Raw genomic sequence first — 21699 nt, forward strand, 5'->3', positions numbered from 1 at the left:
CATAAAATCACATTGCGCTGTTGTTCAAGTGGGTATTATTAAAACAGCCTGATTAGATAATTTCTTATGCTATTTATTATTTAAAATCAAAATTACTTTTTTCTTTTTGTTATAAACAGTAGCAGTATAGAAAAAAAAATTATTTTTAATTCATCACAGAGACATTATTGCTTATGATCAAATATTTGTTTTTGTTTTTTTTTTACATGAACTTACAACTATGTAAATTAAAAATAAGACTTAACTGTAGGTACATATTTTTGTTTAAAGTATAAGATCAATAGAAAGTTGATTATTGAGTATGAAACAGCAAAAACTGATTAATGTTACAGATTGGTCTCATAAAATTTGGTATATTTGGGTTCTCTTTCACGGCCTCTTGACTGCTGCTGCGGTTGGGATGTCTGTTGGGTTTGTGTTTGGTACGGTGAGCTATTGTCTTTTGTTTTCTGAAAATAATCGAACAAAAAGTAGAAATAAATTAATTGAATTAGATTTTATTTAAGTAAGAGAAAGGAAGGAATACGTTAAAATTTCGAAAATGATTACTTAAGATCTAACTTTCGGTACGAACGATACAGACTAAAAGCTGTATTTGTATCTTATTATATCGGGCAAACAAAAGTTTTCGAAACAAATGTCGATATTGTAATAAACCAACGTCGTAGAAACTTCTAATGAAACTAAAAAAAAGCCCACATGCAAACATTTGTTAAATCTTCTATGAACAAAAAATAAGAGTTTTTATTAGTTCGGAATTCTTACCACGGTCACTAATAACTTCTTAACAATGTTCCGGCTTCTTAGATGAAAAAAAAAGAGAGCACGAGAAGTGCGCGATCGAGGAGATAGAGGGATTTCACAACATTAATGAGGTTCGTAAATGTTACTAAATGGTAAAAAAAACCTCCCAAGGGTACTAGCCACGGACCGAAGCCTGTAAAGACAATCAGGGGAACATCGTAGTAGAACCGCAGTCTATGTTGAGAATATGGAAAAACGGCAATGACGAATCGAATACTGCTGTAAGGGACATAGAACCACTCAACCTAGGCGACGCAGATCAACAATTTCGGATACCCGAACTAAACGAAGTGAACATGGATATATCTAAACTGAAGTCAAACAAGGCTGCTGAAGCTGACGTAAGCGCTGCCGAACTATTTTTAAGCAGCAGGTGATGACTTGAGTTGCACCAACTCATCTGCAAAATATGGTCGGAAGAAAGCGTGCCCAAGCATGCCCAATGAGTGGAATCTTAGCATAATATGCGCCAACTACAGAGGCATCAGTCTCCTTAACTTTGCATATAAGATCCTTCCTGCCGTATTATGTGAACGTCTGAAGCCGTTCTTCAACAGCCTGATAAGTCCTTATCAGTGTGGTTTCAGAACAGGAAAGTCCACTATCGACCAAATGTTCACACTACGGCAGATATTGGAAAAACTTAAGAACTTCAAATCGATACCCACCATCTCTTTATCGATTTTAAAGCCGCGTATGACAGCATCCATAGGGAAGAGCTCTACAGAGCAATGTCTACATTTAGCATCCCTGTCAAATTTATCCGTTTGTGCAGAATGACGATGGAGAATGCACGCTGCCCTATCAATGTCGGAATAGATCACACCGATGCATTTGATGTCAAAAAAATGTTTAGACAGGGCGATGCACTGTCATGCGACTTCTTTAACATCGTTCTGGAAAAAATTGTGCAAAACTCAACCGTCAACACTAGAGGCACATCCAATTACTCCGATACGCAGATGATATTGACATAATGGGAAGACCAAAGCGTGATGTCAGTGGAGCATTTTTGAGCATTGCGACGGAAGGGAAGAAGATGGGCTTAGTTGTCAATGAGGGCAAGACCAAGTATATGCTGTCATCAAAAACGGACATTGAACAACGACGACTTGGACAAAACGTCACCATGGACAGCTATAACTTCGAGGTAGTTAAGGACTTTGTCTACCTAAGCACCGCTATTAACACAGACAACGACAAAATGCAAATCGCTGCTTCTTTGGACTTAAAAGGCAGTTGAGAAGTAAAGTCCTCTCTCGAACATCTAAAATCACCATCTATAAGACACTCGTTATCCCGGTTCTTATTTATGGCGCTGAGGCCTGGACGCTGTAAAAGAAAGATGAGAGCGTCTTAGGATGCTTCGAGAGAAGATATAACGACAAACTTCACGGGCGGTACAGTGACACTGACCTAGTTAGCAGAATTAAAGTCCAACGGCTTAGATGGCTAGGTCATATAGAGCGAATGGACATCAACGCTCCAGACCGCGACTCAGGTGGCGCACGCAGGTGGGTAAAGACCTCAACCAACGTGCGAAACTGGAGACAGCTAGCTAGAGACCGATTCAAACTAAAAATTACTTTTAACTTTAAAAATTGTCCAATCGATGAAACCGTAGTTTAAAACTATAATTTTCAGAATAATTGACAACTAATATTACAGAGTTAAGGGTTTTATTTGAAATTTTATGGGTTTATACTGTAGACGAAATATTATTACGAAAATTGTTCAAGAACTTTTAAAAACATGGCTTCCGGCTATGTTCGATTTAATTCGAAGTAAACAAGTACCATTTTCGGAAAGGTCATAACTCATAACCTTATCTCCAAATTCAGTTTGGAACTTGTTTTAGGGGAAATTCTGTATACATTTTCTTACATTTTTCATATTTTTTTATATTCTTTGGGGCTGCTCAAAATTGAAACGTTTGAAAAATTATAATTAATACATATTAGAACAACATTCAAGCATTTTTTTTTAACAATTGAGCCACACTAGGTACTTTAACGTTTTGTAGTACGCGTGGCGTGATGGTTAGTGCGTAAAACCAATTTTTTGTGAAAAGATATTGAAATTAGGTTTTTTTTAAATTCGAATTAAAATAAAATAGATCTTAGGCCGAAAGTCATTAGTATTAATTATTATAGTTTACTTAGAGTTTCCGTGTGGGACCAGTAAGTTTGTTGTAAGTTATGGTTAATTAGCCTAGTTTTATGATTTTTTGTCTAGCTTTTAGATAGTTTTAAGAAAAATAAAAACTAATTAAAAAAAAAAGTGCGTCGGACTCATGACTCATGACACAGATCTTTGGTTTAGTCCTGTCTGTGTCATCTAGTTTTTTTTTTGCACGTGTACTGCCTCTTGCGAGCAATTGACTAATCCTCCAAGAGTAATTCTTGTCATGAAAATTGCTTTCTCAAATTAGCCGTTCGTATTGGGCTTAAAAATGTAGGTCCCCTCCATCCCTGACAAACAATGCTCGCTCACAGGAAAAGTGTGACTATCAGGACAAAAATCTATGTGCATATATTACCCTGCATGTTGAAACTTTAAAAAACAAATTTTTCACTCCTTTAAAAACGATGCTGGCCAGAACGTTGTAGTCAATGGTGAATGCTATAGAGCCTGTGGAAGAACGCCCTTTACTTCATCCATTAAATAAACAGACCTAAGTGCAGGAATATATCTGTCTCAATTTGATACCGCAGTTTGCACTCTTCACTGGAAATGTCGCCATTTTAGTTTTTATTTTTTGTTTCTCCGTCTAGTCTATCCCTAATTGAAATTTCATTATGAAACTGAACTTTCCAAGAGTAAGCCAAGGAGTGCAAACTGCGGTATCATGAATTATATGTTATTTTTACCGAAATAAAATATTACGTACAGAATTATCGTAAGAACATATTAATTTTCAAACTCCTCGTCAAAGAAAGGACAGAGCCATTATTATTTCCTTTTTCGTTCATAAAATGAACAATCATAATGTGCAGTAAGTGTGGTTGCAAAAAGACTCAATTATTTATTAGAGGAAATGTTTGCTAACTGCATTTTTTCACGTTAGGGACTCGTGATTTGGCCTCGAAGATCGTGTCATTTAACACCGCCATTTGAGTATTTTCTGTGTTAATATTTGAAGTGGCTTGTCTACGCCACCGATTAGTCCGAAACAATTAAATACTTCGAGGGCACTAGACTAACCGAGTTATTGCCGATAAAAAGTCATCGAACCATCATTATAATACTAAGTCCGAGTAAGCCATGGAGGTCATAGCACAGAAAACATATTTAAATATTATAATGTCAGGAGGTTCAAAAGACCCCATCTGCGGCACTAGGCACCCTACGCTACTTAATATATTTATATACTTAGCAAACAAATAGCTGCAAGCTCTCCTCTTCGCCTCAAAGCTTCATCGCAGTAGGTTGAAAAAACACTGGCCACTCCGCAATTCCAAAATATTTAGAATCAATTTCAAAGCACACAAACTACATCATCCCTCAACTAAAATTCAACAAAAACTTCTAGATTTCGTTACCTTTCAGATCTTTTTGGAAGGATAGGGTATTATTGGAAGGCGTCATTCCACTTTTATACAGATGGATCAAAACAAGTGAAGAGGTTGGTGGTGGCGTCTGCTCTGAACGACTTAAAGAAAACGTTATATCAACATCTGATATCGAAATTTTCTCAGACAGCCAGGCTGCCATAAAATCTTTCGACTGAGTCTCTACAAGCTTTATAACAGTCCAGACCTATAGATCTTATCTAATTGATATGGCACAGCAGATGACCATTCATCTTTGATGGATACATTCCAGGAAATTGTAAATCAGACGAATTAGCCAAAAATGGTACAGTACAACTCATTCTACCCCGTTTGGCTAATACTGGCATACCTGCTTATAAGCTTTTGTTAAAACAAATCGCTGAAAATAAAGCAAACATCAGTTAGAATCATCATCACTTATTATGTCACGACAAACCTCTGGCCTACACTAGATTTTAAGTGCTCAAGGTGCTTTCAATCTCTAAGCAGATTGCATATAAGCTCGATATTAATCGGTGTCATAACCGAACACTTTCTAATAGGAAAACAAGCCACGGGGCTAACCTTTTTCTCAAATTAATTTAGCAGAAGCTGTATGGTTGAAGAAGAGGAGGAAATAGTTCTTCAGTCTTTCAGGTTTCGTAAGGGATTCAAACTGGTTTCATTGAGCTCAGAAGAAGGTCTCAAGATTCATAATTTGGTATCACAATGGGCCAATAAACTGGCCTAAGCGTTTCCTACTCCATCCATTATAGCAACTTTAACATAACCTAACTTTACCTATGCCTCTGAAAATAACAACCTTTATATAAAGCGGTCAAAGTCAAAGATCGAGACACCGATTTGAGGTGTCAGACATGGAGCGAGTAAAATTAAGAGTGACTGAATTTTCTGTGTCGGTATCTTGATCGGTGTGATGTGTTGCACAAAAACACTCTATATGAAGATATAAATCCTCGCTACACATCTTGGTTTGCCTACAAGCTAAACCGAAATTCAGCCTCATAAACTTTTTCATAGTGTGCGTGTAATTTCTCCTCTAATTTATTAAATTTTTCCAAAAAACTCAGTAAGTTTTTCTAGGAATGCAATGTCAATATTTCCACATTACAAATACAACAATTTAAACAAATGGGTTTTGGAGGGTGATACGCACGCTGTTGAGTGCGGTGCGTGGCAAGATATTTTAATAAACGCTTCAAGCTTTTACGTCGAATCTGATCTTTCTTCTTTGAAATCTCCTTTACAACCAATGTGTGTACGATTTGTGAGTCGTGTGCGACCAAACGCCACACCAGGTGTCAGTACACTGGTGTGCACACAATTGTGGTTTCTATGGGGTGCTTAAGGATATTATAGGTTTTCCAAATTGATGAAGTTGTTTGTGCAATACAATCCATCATGGTTTTTTAAATCTGTAAACTTTATCTATAAAAACTAAACTCCAAAACGTTCTTAAACTAAATAAGACACTAAAATGATAAAAACTGATGTGAAATTAAATTATGTGATGAGATACGAATTCAGGAAAATTTAATTCATTTTTGTTTGCAGAACGGAAAAAGACATAATTTTTTCAACTAGTGTAGAAACACTATCTTAGCAAGTAGTTTTAAAAAACCAAGAAAGTTGCATTTCTAGTTTTTGAAACACCGGATCCTCATTGCACTTAAACCAAAACGTATGCCAATTCATTTTTCTAGAATATATTAAAGAAATGCGATAAAATATGTTACAATCAATTTCAAAAACAAAATAGTGGAAAGGTTTTCCAATCGAAATATGGATGATTAAAAATTGTTAATAAATTAATAAATTTGTTTTACAATTAGATTAAGTTTCTTATTAATGAAAGTTACTTTTTTATTGTAGCAAGCCCTTTACCCTATAAAAATAATGAAAGCTTATTTCGAATACTTATACTTTTATACTTTTATAAATTTATCATTATTTTGTAATTTTTATTTCGTCTGCAGCGCAGTTCTGGTTCCATTTTTCTTATAATTTCAACCGAAATAAATGTACGTACTATCGTGCGAACAGCAGAAGTAGATAACAATTTTATTAGTTTATTACTCAGTGCAATGATATATTAACACGATTGCAAGAATAAATTATTTATATCAAGGTTTATTATTCTTTATGTCTTAATTTTGTTATTGTTTTTTTTTTTAAGATTTCATAAATCCATTCAGGTAAAAAAAAGCCGAAGACAATTATAAAAGTTTTATAAACAATTATTAAAGCCGATAAATATATTTTATCATAACATACCATAAAATAATAGAAATGGTCGTTATTAATTTGAAATTTTCTTGAGTTCAGAAATACAAAAATAATTAATTTGGGAAAAAGTGGAATTACATAATTTAAGATGCTTTATCTCGATCTCTACTACTTGTGGGTGTTACAAGGGCAAACTTTCAAAGAACTGTAGTTCAGGGTGCACTCTTTGGAAATTATAAGTACAAGTACTTATCGAACATTTAAGCACTTCAATTTTAGATTATCTGCACAAGCGATTCTACTTAACTACTTGATTATTTATTTTGTTATTGTTTCTTTTTTCGATTAATGAATGAACAAGTTGTACATTGATATTGATTTTATAGAACCTACGTGGGTAGATGACAGTTTATAGATTCATGATAGTAATTTTATATTTTTAAACACAGGAAAACACTAGTTAGAAGCAGATAGTTCGAATGCAGGGCCGCGGTGATGCGGGGGTTCGAGAGAGGGAAGACGTCGGGCGCAATTTTCAAGGGTGATGCAACAGAAGAAACAAATCCGAATGAGCTGAATTTCGGTGGAGTGTTGTATTATGCGTCCTTAACATTCTCTAAAAAGTCCTCTTTTTTTGGAACGTAGTAAAAAATTGATGTTTTTATTGTGTGAAGTACCGTTTCTTGCAAATAATTTAAAAACAGTAGGTTTAAAAAAATTCTGTTTGATTCTATGATTCTAAAAATGAATGAATCTTGTGTGACGTGAGTGGTTTCCGATGATGTGTTTAAGCTACATCCCACTCTTCTCCGTAAGATGTTTCGTAGACACTTATGATTAAGGAAATCGGTATAAGAGTACTGATTCAACATTTAAGCAGAACTGTCATTGGTTCATCTTAAAGCTGAGAGAACTGTTCGTTTAAACATTGGATAATAGCCCGAACGACAAGCTTTTTCCGTCAAGGCTTCCGGCAGCAAATCACTTATAACCAATAAAAGTAGAATTGTTGACAGTATACAGAACAGGCTTACTCTACTTTGGGCTTCAAACTCTTTTACCTCCTTATCAAACGAGACATTTATACCCGTCATGAATTGCATTTATAATAGAAATGATTATCCAAGTTTATAAAAATCGATGAACAGCAGATGAAGTGGTGATTGCTATCAAAAGTACTGATCGATAACGATCCTCAAGGTATTAAAATGATCAATGCGTTGGGATCCAGTGCTAAAACAAAGATGTTATCTTACGCTTTTTAGACAATCTTTGCTACTATTCTGGTGACAGCAGGCAAAACGCAAATGGCTCTTTAGTTTTCGCAATTTATCAGGTCTTTTTTTCGGGTCTTGACAATAATTCCCTTTTTCCATTCTTCAACGAAGCCGCCAGAAGCCCATGCTGATTCTATGAGTGGTTTCAGCAATTCGCTTGCTGCTTGTAACAATTCTGCGGCAGTGCCGTCAGTTAGTGTGTGTAAAAGTACTTAAATTAAATTTTATTCTAAAACTAAAATCTATAATTTTTGAGCAATTTACAAAAAAGTATGGGCCTTTTACCCCCTTATATTTTTAAGGACGTTTAAAGGAGTGTTAAGGACCTACACACATATAGTCCCTAGTATCTAAAAACGTTATAAATACAAAATAACTGAAATAAAAATAGTACACCGAATAGTTTACGAAAAGAAAATGGTACAGTAAAACGGTTAAGACTTTTAAGTCAATAGGTTTTGGATCTTTAAGATTTAATTATAATCGATACGAAAAAAAAACAAAAACAATCCATTATAAAAAAAAAAAAAACTAAAAATCAATACAAATATGTAAGGACTTGATTTTGACATAAAGCGTGCCATACACGCCCGGAGCCAAAGATCCAAATGATCCTGAGCCGATCCAATATCGACCGTATTTGGGGAAACTGAGATGGCTCAGTTTGGTCCCGGCTCTTCAAATGGATTCTTGGCAAGTCAAAAACCAACGAGCCCGACCCAACGAGCAAAGGTTAGACTCTCTTGTGTATGACGAATCAACGAGCCAAGTAGTTCTGTCGGTTTACACAATCTTATCTCGCCACCTAACAAATATCTCAGTCTATCTCATACAAAAATTCAAGGAAACAAACCCTTAATTTCTTTTCCCTTCTTTTTATTTTGTCTGTGTCATATGCCAAATTTTATTATACGGGTTAAACATTTTCGGCTAGGCTTTTTTGCTAAAACTTTCGAAATCTTAAGATATTTTCTAGAAAAAAATGCTCGACATGTTTATTTAATTTACAAAAACTCTTTATTATGTTGGTTTATCCAGATTTGTTCGTGTTCGAAATTGAATAATATACGAATTATAATCTGTCAAAGTGGATGGGGCTCGTTTATGCTTTGGAAATTTGGAGCGTGTACAATTAGACAGGGACCGAATCGCTCGTCAGCTGTTAGTCCCTAGGTAATTGTTTTCAAAGGACTGCTGCGCCACCTAGGCACTAGAGCCTAGTGACTTACAACTCTCAACCATTCCTGTGTGCTAGTAATGTTGTCAGGGATGGAGGGGACCTACAGTTTTAAGCCGAATCCAAACTATTATATATCTACTTTAGGGGCCGGTTATAACTATCAGTACAATCCATCGGTAAAATTTTAAACAAAAGGAATCTGAAATGATTTACTGATGAACGTTTATAGCAATCAGTAAATTTACGTCATTAAATGTTGTTTTCATTTGATCACAACATCGAACTTCGCGCCTAAGGAGGCGGTTATAGCTATCATTAAGATCCATCAAATCCAATGCATTGTTTCTTTTTGAAAAAAATACTTGAATATAGGATTCATCATAGGAGACCTTGAATCAAAGGTGAAAACCTTTGAAACTTCTATAGGTAAAGCTTTTAGAGTCTCTTGCCCAGTTAAATATAGCCGTAAAACCCTTCCTTCGTGGTGGAATGAAGAACTGTCGAGTCTTAGGAAAATGACGAGGACAATTTTCAATATCTGCCACAAACATAAGTTTTACCAACCCTATAAAGACTCTCTTAAAATTTACAAAAAAGCCCTGTCATCAGCCAAAAGACAAGGCTGCAGAGAATACTGTTAATCAATCGAAGACATAAAGGACTCCGCAAGGCTCAGCAAAGTTTTATAGAAGGAACATTGTAATCCTTCATTTATAAAAAAGCCTGATGGAACCTGGACAGCCTCTCCAGCCGAATCTCTTGAGCTACTGATGAAGACGCACTTTCCGGGTTGCGAGAGTGATAACTCGGAATCGCTTGAAACCACAGAGCTAAACGTAGCTCATATGGAGCAAGTCAATTCCGCAGCTCCATGGCTGGAACAAATTTTCAAAGGATGTCTCCTTCTCAAACATGTCAAAGTAGTTTTTATCCCGAAAGTGGGTAGGCGAGGTCACGAATCCGCGAAGGATTTCAGACCAATAATCTTAACATCTTTTGTGCTTAAAACCTTGGAGCGCATTCTTGATTACCATATTAGAGAAATCCTAGTTAGACGACCTCTCGAAAGCGCTCAGCATGCTTATCTTAAGGGCAAATCTACGGAGACTGCCCTCCATGAGGTAGTGCATACTGTAGAATAAACAATCCGTTATAAAGAATTTACTCTTGCCACCTTCCTAAACATAGAAGGTGCTTTTAACAACATCCTTACAGAATCCATAGAAGAATCGCTCGTTAAGTTCGGTGTAGAAGACTTCAATCGAGAATGGATTATTTCCATGCTCATTGGTAGGAAGATTCGAGCCTCTCTAGGCAATACAATCGCAACAAAACACGTGAGTAGGGGAACACCCCAGGGTGGTGTTCTTTCGCTTCTTCTATGGCTTCTGGTCATGGATACAATTCTCGTTAAATTAGAGAGATGTGTAGTGAAGGCGGTAGCCTACGCGGATGATTTGGTGCTATTGGTGTCAGGAAAGTACACCTCTGTGATAAGTGAAATCACGGCGTCAGCTTTAAAGAAGGAGTTAACCAAAGTAAAACTGAACTGTTGCTCTTTACCACCAAAACTAAAGTACCGCCCTTCACGCTACATCGACTCAACGGTCAAATCCTATCATTGTCTTCCAGTGCAAAATATTTGGGAATTATACTCGACCCTAAACTAAACTGGAAACTAAATATTAAAGTACGGGCTAAGAAGGCCTGTGTTGCCTTCTACGCCTGCTGCAAAACTTTCGGCAAAAAGTGGGGACTTCAGTCGAAGATGATTTTATGGACGTACACAGCCGTAGTATACGTCCAATCTTAACATATGGTTCGATTGTGTGGTGGCCTGCTCTTAGCAAAGCCTATAACATTAATAAGCTAAAGAAGGTTTAGAGAACAGCTTGCGTGGGCACCACAGGGACCATGCGTACTTGCCCAACGGACGCCTTAAACGTTATTTTTGATCTTCTACCAATCGAACTTTTTATTAAATACATAGTTTCCTGCAGCGCTATTAGGCTGAAGGAATCAAATATCTGGTTGTCAAAACCTTATGGTCACAGCAACACTACGAAATTAATTCCCTCAGATATTATCTCGGTAGACACTGACTACTGCACTCCTACTTTGAACCTTAGTAAGGGTTTTAAGGTTATTTTCCCATCGAGAGAAGATTGGGAGGATGACATCGTGTCGATAGGTTTCGACACAACCATCTTTACTGGCGGCTCAAAGATGGAGTGCGGAGTTGGTTCTGGGATCTTTTCTGAGTCCCTAAATGTAGCCAAATCCTTTGGGCTTCCTGACTTTGCTAGCGTTTTTCAGGCTGAACTGCTGGCAATAAGGGAGGCATGTTAGATACTTAAACAAAACCTAAACCAAAACCGAAATGTGGCTATCTTTACAGACAGTCAGGCAGCTGTCAAAGCCATTAACTCGGCCATATCCTCATCTAAATTAGTCCAGCAATGTCGTGATGTGCTTGCGAGCCTGAATATTAACCTCGGTGTCACCCTGATCTGGGTTCCGGGCCATAGTGGTATCGTGCGAAATGAACGGGCTGACGAGCTAGCCAGGCAAGGATCGGCCTCACTTGCGGAAATGGTTAACATTCCTCTTAGTGCTATGAAGGGTAAAATCTTTTCTATCTACCAAACTGAATCAAACCGAAGGTGGAGAAATTTACCCAACTACATTATATCTAGGAAGATATGGCCCACCTATAACAAAACCCGTACAAACGATCTTCTATGCAGGCCAAGGCAAGACATAGCCATGATTGTTGCGGTTTGTACTGGACATTGGCCTATAGGAGTTCATGCAGAGAAGTTGGGTATCTCTTACAACACCTTTTGCCGTAGCTGTAGTGACCAAAGAGAAAGTGAAACCATAATCCATTTCCTCTGCAAATGTCCTGCTTTAGCAAACACCAGAATGAAATGCTTTGGAAAAGCATTCTTTCAAGAACTATGAGATGAGCTATCTGAGACAAAGATTAGAGACCTATTCTTTTTTCTCAATGCGACAAAATGGCTCTAACATAATCGCTATGAAGCTTCTCTATAAATCTATCCCTTTCAATCAAAGGGCAAACGAGTTTTTGGTATCAAAACGGCGCACTACAGCGCTAATTGGATCTCAGGCTAGGTTGCCTTGAGATCGCCATTTCTACCTACCTATAGAATTCATCAATCTTTTGGTAGAAATCTGTAACATGTCATCTTCATATTTAAAATTATCATCATCATATGAAACTCATTTTCTTCCATGCGAAGAAACAATTTAAAGAAAATTTGATAGCATCACTACATAATTTTCACTGACAAAATTAAATGTATTTTTTAAAAGTTAAATATTGTTTTATATTTAAATATGCGTATTTTAATTTTTAAAAAATAAGAAAATTCCCCTTAAACTAATGATGGAATACTTACTTACTTAAGGTGGCGCTACAGTCCTGTGTGAACTAGGGCCTCACCCAACAAACTTCTCCATCTAGCTCGGTCCCTAGCTAGATGTCTCCAGTTTCGCGCTCCAAGTTGGGTGAGGTCACCTTCCACTTGTGCGCGCCACCTGATCCGCGGCCTTCCTCTACTGCGCTGTCCTGTGGGTGCGGATTCGAAGACTTTCCGGGCCGGAGCATTGGTTTCCATGCGCTCTACGTGACCCAGCCATCTTAGTCGTTGGACTTTTACTCTTCTTGCTAAGTCTACGTCGCTGTACAGCCCGTACAGTTCGTCGTTCCATCTTCTCCTCCACTCCCCTTCGATGCATACGGGACCCCGCAGATCACACGAAGAACTTTTCTCCCGAAACGACTCAAAGTGCTTTCACCCACTTTTGTCATAGTCCATGCTTCTGCACCGTATAGCAGGACGGGATGATAAGGGTCTTATATAGCAACACTTTGGTCCCTCGAGAGAGGACATTACTACTCAATTGCTTTCTTAGTCCAAAGAAACAGCGGTTAGCAAGAGTTATTCTGCGTTTGATCTCAGCGCTGGTGTTGTTTTCTGCGTTTACAGCGGAGCCTAGGTAGACGAAGTCCTTGACTACCTCAAAGGTACGTCTGTCGATTGTGACGTTTTGTCCAAAGCGTCGGTGTTGTATGTCCTTTCTAGACGACAGCATGTACTTTGTTTTGCCCTCATTAACCGTTAAACCCATTTTTGCCGCCTCTGCCTCAATACTCACAAAAGCCCCATTGACATCACGCTGAGTTCTTCCGATTATGTCAATGTCATCAGCATATGCCAGTAATTGGACAGACTTTTGAAAGATAGTGCCTCTAGTGTTGACGTGTGAGCTCTGCACTATTCTTTCAAGCACGATGTTAAAAAAATCGCATGACAGCGCATCACCTTGTATAAAACCTTTTTTGACATCAAAAGGTTCTGTTAAGTTGTTTCCAACCTTTATGGAGCAGCGTGAATTCTCCATGGTCATCCTGCACAAACGGACGAGTTTGGCAGGGATGCCAAAACTAGACATGGCTCTATACAGCTCGTCCCTGTAGATGCTGTCATATGCGGCCTTCAAATCGATGAAAAGATGGTGGGTGTCGATTTGGTGCTCTTGAGTTTTTTCCAGGATCTGCCGTAATGTGAATATTTGATCAACTGTGGACTTTCCTGGTCTAAAACCACACTGATAAGGACCTATCAGGTTGTTGACGATGGGCTTTAGACGTTCACATATTATGGCAGAGAAGATTTTATAGGCGATGTTAAGTAGACTTATTCCTCTATAGTTGGTGCAGTTTAGAGGGTCTCCTTTTTTCAGGATCGGGCAAACAATACTGAGGTTCCATTCATCGGGCATGTTTTCTTCCGACCATATCTTACAGATAAGATGGTGCATGCTCCTAACCAACTTATCTCCAGCTGCTTTAAAGAGCTCGGCATTCAAGCCATCTGCTCCAGCGGCTTTATTAGACTTCAACTTAGATATGGCAATCTTTACTTCGTCTAAGTCGGGAGGACGGGATTGTTGGCTTTCGTCGTCTATATCGAATGGGTCATCCTGCCTGACAGCGGGATTCAGTTCTTCGTCGCCGTTATACAGTCTGCAGAAGTGGTCCTTCCATATCCTCAGCATTGACTGCGGTTCCACTATGATGTTTCCACTTTCGTCTTTGCAGCCTTCGGTTCTAGGTTTATGTACCTGTGAATTTCGTTTCACCTGTTCATAAAACTTTCGAACCTCATTCCTGCTTTTATACCTCTCAACATCTTCGACCGCACGCTTCTCATGCCCTCTCTTTTTCCTTCTGAAAAGTCGGCGTTCCTCTCGCCTCTTCTGCTCATAGAGCTCACGAGCAGCTCTCGTCCTTTTATGCAGCGCCGCTTTGCGTGCCTCTTGTTTGGCTGCATTTGCCTGCCGACATTCCTCATCAAACCAGGGGTTCCTTGTTGGTGGCTGTTTGAAACCCAGCACATCAGAGGCGGCTTCTCTGATAGCATCTTGGCAATGTTGCCACTGGTTTTCGATACATTGTGTTGGCGGCAGAGAACTTCGAGAGAGGTTACTTGTCACTCGGTCGGAAAAGGATTTGGAGATCTCTGGCGATTGTAGCCGTTCGACGTTGTATCTTCTCCCAGCACCTCCCTGTTTTGCCTTGGGTCTGGAAATCCGAAGTGCTACCCTGGCTACAACGAGGGAGTGGTCCGAGTCGATGTTAGCTCCTCGGAAAGTTCGTACATCCATAATGCTGGAAGCGTGTCTGGCGTCGATCGCAATATGGTCAATCTGGTTGACGGTAGATTGATCTGGAGAAGTCCAAGTTCCTTTGTGGATGTTGAGGTGTGGAAAACGCGTACTGGCTACCATGACGTTTCGCCCCGCAGCAAAATCTATGAGCCTGAATCCATTATCGGAAGTGTTGTCGTGCAGGCTGTTTTTTCCGATTATTCCACCAAAGATGTCTTCCCTTCCTAGCTTGGCATTAAAATCGCCCAGGACTATTTTAATATCGTAGCTAGGGCACTGCTCATATGTTTTGTCTAAGAGCTCGAAGAACATATCTTTGGTGTTGTCGTCTTTCTCTTCTGTGGGGGCGTGCGCGCATATCAGGCTAATGTTGCCGAATTTAGCCTTGATGCGTATGGTCATGAGGCGCTCATTGATGCACCTATAGCTCAAGACTTCTTGCCTAAGTCTGGCTCCAATGACGAATCCGCATCCAAATAAGCGCTGTTGGTTTTCGTGGTAGCAGTCACCATAGTAAATATCGCAGTTTTTCATCCTCTTTTTGCCCGGCCCATCCCATCGTATTTCCTGGATGGCGGTGATATCTGCTTTATATCGTTCTAGGGCCTCCGCTAATTCTTCGGCCGCACGTGGTCTGTTAAGGGACCTAACATTCCACGTGCATATCCGAAGTTCGTTGTCCTTTATTCGTTTGCGTTGGTTGTCAACAGTAAATCCGTCCGTATCCGAGGCTTGTTGGTGCTTCGCAACTTTGAAAGCTTTTACGTGGCCAGGAAGTCACCCCGACGCACAACCTCCAACCTGGAGGGCCAGATCCTAAGTATAACTCCAAGGATGGGGAGCCGGATAAAACCGCTCCTTACAGGCCTGGGCTCCGAATAAGTCGAAGAAGCCCTATAAGGTGTTCACTAAGTAGTTCAACCTTACTGGAACTGTAGACGCCACCGTTGATTCCATCTCGGGAATTCCTCCGCTGCCGTCTGGATAAGGAGAGGTGCCTTAGTGGAAACACCTCTCCCCACCTCTCTCGTTTGCTGCCCCCAACAACTTTCCACTGGGGTTGGAACCCAATCTCCAGTTGAGGTACTAGGCACCCGATGTTCACCACGTGGAGGTGAGAGTAGGAGTTGATAGACAGAGGTTGGTTTAAAGAAAAAACCTATGGACGCTTGTGTCCTCTTGAATGCACATGTCTACCATTTGAACATCCTAATGATGGAATAGGGCATCATTTTATAAAGTGTGAAAAAATGAAAATGATAGGGCATCATTTTTCACACTTTATAACCCATGTATCAGTTTATGTATATTTATTTTTATTTGGTGGATAGTTTACAGTATAATTTTCCTGAGAAAAGGTAGCAGTTCAATAAATTTTTTTCTACCAAGAAAACACCTACTACATGGATTCAAATTGGTTTCTTAAAAGTATTTTGTAGGTAAACAATAAAAGTAAAATTCAGAAATATTTTCTATTACTGATAACTTCCCATCTCATCTGTCATTTGTCTTTTAAAAGTTTGTAGGGTTCGGTTAAAAAAGTTGTTAGTTCAATTATTCTTAAAAATTTTTAAATTAGTTTGAAAATCTAGTTTTGTTAGAAAGATTTTTAGTAGAAAACAATTTTGTACCAAATTGAGTAACATTTCTTAAATTTTTACAAATTGGATGAATAAAATTAATTTGAGAGGTATCAAGAATCGAACATCAATTTTTACGAAATTTGCGTACTATTTCTTGTAATTGTATTTTTTTATGAAAAACGGACTGTTGGATTTTTATAAAAAAAAACTACTGAATATCAAAAACAATAATTTCTGTGAAATAAAAAAGTTTGAAGACACTATTTTTAATTTTTGAAAAGCTATTTGAGTCGAAAGTATATTTTTACCAAGTTTTAGTATTGTTTTTTTGTAAAAAAATAGAGTTTCCTCAAAAATTTTACTTAGTGTTGACAACAATTTTTTTTAAAAGATAAAAGTAGTTAAACGCCTATATCTCAAAGTTTTCAAAAGATATTTGAGTCAATATTTCTTATTAGTTAAAATTGGTTGAGAGCAATAATCTCAATTTTTTTAGAGATATTTGAGTCGAAAATGAATTTTTACCAACTTTTGTTAATTTTTTTATTTTTTGTAAAAAACTGTGAATTGGATTTTTCTCAAAATTTGCCTAAATATTTTTTAAAAGAAAAACGTAGTTTAAAGCTAATATCCTAACGTTTTGAAAAGATATTTCAGTCGAAAACAAATTCTTAATAACTTTTATTAATTTTTTGTTAGGTGTTTATTTTTTATAAAAAAAAACTGTCAATTTGATTTTTCTCAAAATTTTACCAGATATTGAAAACGTTATTTTTCGTGGCACAAAGTTGTTTTAGAGGTAAAATCATTTTCTATTCGTAAAATTTTCAAAGTGACACATTTTTTTCAGTTTTTTGATTTATAAAAAAATCGTTAATTGTATTTTTTTTTTAAATATATTTGTTTAATTATTTATTATGTAAAATTCAATTCAAGTTTCTAAAGTTTTTAAATCGTAAGATAAACCGACCACGCAATTTACTTGAGAGCCCTTTCTGCCTTATTATCTGTATAACAAAATTTATTTGAAGTCGATATCTCTGCTGGTTCTTGAGTTATGGACAACGAAAAAAGTCGCTAACGTACGAACGTACGTGCACACGCACGCACAGACATCTTTCTAAAAATCTTTTATTTCGACTCTAGGGACCTTAAAACGTCGAGAAATGTCAAAATTTTCAATTTTACAAATCGGACCCATTACAATAACTTCCTATGGGAAGTTAAAACATTTTACTTTAACACCAAACGACTTTTAAAAATGAGGATTTTTTAAATTTAAAAAAAGAAGGATGCTTTTTCTGCGAACACGAAACGATAGTATAACTTCCAACAAGCCACGATAATAATACAAATTGTTGGACAAGCCTTTTTCAAACAAACTGTTTCCATGTAGTATACGTTCTTATTGTTTTTATCAATCCTTAAGCGCCCAATACACTATACAATCTATCGTACCGACTTGAGTTGTACCGATATCGGTAGCGATATCGAAAGTGAGTACACACACATACGATTAGCTCACGATTTGATCAACAATCAAAATAGTTCCTCATTTTCATCTGCTATTCTCCTACTAACTTGCTGCCAGTCAAAACAGAAACATCGGTTTCACGGTCGTCACATACGTTACAAACGGTACGATTCTCATCAAAGCAGTCGTATGCAACCTCTCGTTTTCGCTCGATAGCATTCGACCATGCGATTTCAGTACAGCGGATACTTTGTTTTACACACACGATACAATCATCGCATGCGATTCAACTTTTGTACGATAATCGGTACAATAATTGTATCGTGTATTGGGCGCTTTAAAGCACAACCACACATTTCTCACCTTATCCAGATCGGTGCCTTTATAAAGTTCCGGTTTCAAGGCATCACGTTTTTTATTTAAAGATTTGTATCTACCGGATCTTGAAATCGAGTATTTCGTTTTATCATGACCGTACTCCTCCATGCGCCATCGAAGCTCTTCGGCTTGCAAGACGCTATCCAGAAATTCAATCGGATCGTTCGACATAATTATTATACCGTTATATTATTACTTTTTTCGTTTGTATATTCAGAAAATAATAATTTATTTGGAAGCAATATTGAGAAGGTATATTATTCTTATAATTTTGTAAGCAACTCGAACTTATTGAATGGTAGACACGAAAACCTCAACTGAATTGTTTCATTTGAAATTGGCATTTATTTTTTATCAAAATATAAACCATCACACGGTATAATATTAGTAATTTGATAAATAAAAAAAGAACTCCTATTAAAAGTGAATCGACCTGAGTTAAAAACGTTTATGTGACAAGAGAGTTTTATCTTTTGATAAGAATCTCAATAAAATTAAGGCATTAACTTCTAAAATTTGTTTTGAGTTCTCTTGACAAATATTTGTAAAATAGTAATAATAATTAGGTATTATAATTAGTTAATTTATTTGTACGAAATTTTAACTAACCGTGAAGTTAGCGTACCTAACGTACTCGTAACTATGGCAACACATGGTATTTGTAATATTAAATTAAAAAAAAAATAAGGTCATCTGCACACTTTGGGCTCCTTGCGTCAGTGCTTGCTGCTTGTGCAGCGTAGGTTAGGTACATAAGGAGAGCTATAGTGAATACAATATCCCCTTCCTTTAAAAATTTAAAAGTGATGTTAAGAATCAAGTTTTTAGGCTACATAAATAGGAAGAATTCTTGCTTTTACGGAACGGTGGCAATATTTACGGTAGAGCTACTCTAATGTATCATAACTTTTATGCCTTGTTAGAATAATGCCTACAATGAAAGACACTTCATAAAGAATGTCTTTGCCTAAAATCTTGTTTGCAAAATTACGCAGGTTCAGATGACATAAGATAGCTGTCATTTAAACTTAAGGCCTAACAAAGTTGATTGAAAGGTTAGGCATACAAAATTTCACTTTCTATCATGTAAAATTAATTTGCTCAGAAAATCTGCTGATCGAATTTAATTATTCAACTGAAAGCTGAACTTTATTAAGTTTTTTTTTGTTCAGAGCAGAACCTGAACTGTCAAACGAAAAATTGAGTTTCTTCTCTTACTTTTTAACATTCAGAACTTTAAATGTGTGTTTCTTTTGTGTTCTGAACGTATTCTAAGCTTGTTCAGATCGATTTCTATGAGCTCAGAATAACACAACTGAGTAGACCGAGTTGAATACTTACCACAACCATTTGACAGGTGAAATTGAAAAAAAGGCTTTGTGTTCAGGTGTGTTTCAAAAATAATTCTGAGAAAACCCTTTGTTCGGTCAGAGCATTCTCAATATGATCGGACTCTGTTCAAAACGCTTCTGAGCTAAGAAAAAAAGAAGTGATAATTACACATAAAAGGTTTTGGTATTTGCTGTTTAAAAACATAAACATTTAAGTTAGTGAACAGTGAAGTAAAGTTTCAACTTTGAAGAACTGAATACAATTGACTTACATTTGTTAAGACACCAGTGTGACTTTAAGGACTTTTTGTATGGGGTTTTCTATGGACAAAACACAACAATGGGAGCATTCATTAAGCTAGTTACCACAAAGCTAATCAATCTGCAACTGTCATATTAATGACGAATACAAATATATAAAATAAGAAACGTTTGTGTTTTTAGAACTTTAAATTGTTTTTTTTTTTTCTTTTTAAATTCAATAAAATCAAATAGAAGAATATACTTACTTACTTACTTAAGGTGGCGCTACAGTCCTCTGTGAACTAGGGCCTAGCTAGGTCTAGATGTCTCCAGTTTCGCGCTCCAAGTTGGGTGAGGTCACCTTCCACTTGTGCGCACCACCTGGTCCACGGTCTTTCTCTAATGCGCTGTCCTGTGGGTGTGGATTCGAAGACTTTCCGGGCCGGAGCATTGGTTTCCATGCACTCTACGTGACCCAGCCATCTTAGTCGTTGGGCTTTTACTATTCTGGATAAGTCTACGTCGCTGTACAGCTCGTCGCTCCATCTTCACCTCCACTTCCCTGCATACGGGTCCCCGCAGATCACACGAAGAACTTTTCTCTCGAAACGACCCAAGGTGCTTTCATCCGCTTTTGTCATAGGCCATGCTTCTGCACCGTATAGCAGGACGGGGATGATAAGGGTCCTATATTACGACACTTTCGTCCCTAGAGAGAGGACTTTACCACTCAATTGCTTTTTTAGTTCAAAGAAACAGCGGTTGGCAAAAGAGCTATTCTACATTTGATCTCAGCGCTGGTGTTGTTTTCTGCGTTTACAGCGGAGCCTAGGTAGACGAAGTCCTTGACTTCCTCAAAGTTACGCCTGCCGATGTTGACGTTTTGACCAAGACGTTAAACCCATTTTGTCTGCCTCTGCCAAATACTCACAAAAGCCCCATTGACATCACTTTGAGTTTTTCCGATTATGTCATTGTCATCGGCATATGCTCGTAATTGGACAGACTTTTGAAAGATAGTTCCTCTGGTGTTGACGCGTGAACTGTGCACTATCATTTCAAGTACGATGTTAAAAAATTCGCATGACAGCGCATCACCTTGTCTAAAACCTTTTTTGACATCGAAAGGTTCTGTTAAGTTGTTTCCAACCTTTATGGACGAGTGTGACATGGCTCTACACAGCTCGTCCCTGTATATCCTGTCATATGCGGCCTTGAAATCGATTAAAAGATGGTGGGTGTCGATTTGGTGTTCTTGGGTATTTTCCAGGATCTGCCGTAATGTGAATATTTGATCAACTGTGGACTTCCCTGGTCTAAAACCACACTGATAATGACCTATCAGATTGTTGACGATGGGCTTTAGACGTTCACATATTAGAGAAGAGAAGATTTTATAGGCGATGTTAAGTAGACTGATTCCTCTATAGTTGGTGCAGTTTAGAGGGTCTCCCTTTTTAAGGATCGGGCAAACAATACTGGGGTTCCATTCATCGGGCATGCTTTCTTCCGACCATATCTTACAGATAAGTTGGTGCGTGCTCCTAACCAATTTATCTCCAGCTGCTTTAAAGAGCTCGGCATTCAAGCCATCCGCTCCAGCGGCTTTATTATTCTTCAGCTAAGATATGGCAATCTTTACTTCGTCTAAGTCGGAAAGACGAGATTGTTGGCTTAGGTCGTCTATGTTGAATGGATCATCCTCCCTGACAGCGGAATTGGGTTCGTCGTAGCCGTTATACAGCCTGCAGAAGTGGTCCTTCCATATCCTCAGCATTGACTGCGGTTCCACTATGATGTTTCCACTTTCGTCTTTGTAGCCTTCGGTTCTAGGTTTATGTACCTGTGAATTTCGTTTCACCTGTTCATAAAGCTTTTGAACTTCATTCCGGCTTTTAAACCTCCCAACATCTTCGACCGCACGCTTTTCATGCCCTTTTTTTCCTTCT

General features: G+C 37.7%; 1 protein-coding gene across 1 annotated transcript; it reads right to left on the reverse strand.

The window, feature by feature from the left end:
* Positions 1 to 270: 270 nt before the first annotated feature.
* On the reverse strand, positions 271 to 18535 carry LOC129940609 (uncharacterized). The gene is made up of 2 exons (XM_056048997.1): positions 18162 to 18535; positions 271 to 449 (listed from the first exon to the last, which is right to left on the reverse strand). The coding sequence occupies exons 1-2, from the start codon at positions 18345 to 18347 to the stop codon at positions 327 to 329; spliced, it is 309 nt and encodes a 102-aa protein (XP_055904972.1). The 5' UTR covers positions 18348 to 18535; the 3' UTR covers positions 271 to 326.
* Between the last annotated feature and the right edge of the window lie 3164 nt (positions 18536 to 21699).

The sequence above is a fragment of the Eupeodes corollae genome, chromosome 1 (genome assembly GCF_945859685.1).
Source record: "Eupeodes corollae chromosome 1, idEupCoro1.1, whole genome shotgun sequence".
In the NCBI taxonomy this organism is placed as follows: domain Eukaryota; kingdom Metazoa; phylum Arthropoda; class Insecta; order Diptera; family Syrphidae; genus Eupeodes; species Eupeodes corollae.

Coding starts and splice junctions, on each gene's coding strand:
- LOC129940609 (XM_056048997.1), bottom strand. CDS start 18,347: ATGTCGAACGATCCGATTGAATTTCTGGATAGCGTCTTGCAAGCCGAA. Junction 450..18,161: donor AAGGCACCGATCTGGATAAG/GTGAGAAATGTG, acceptor GATTATTTTCAG/AAAACAAAAGACAATAGCTC.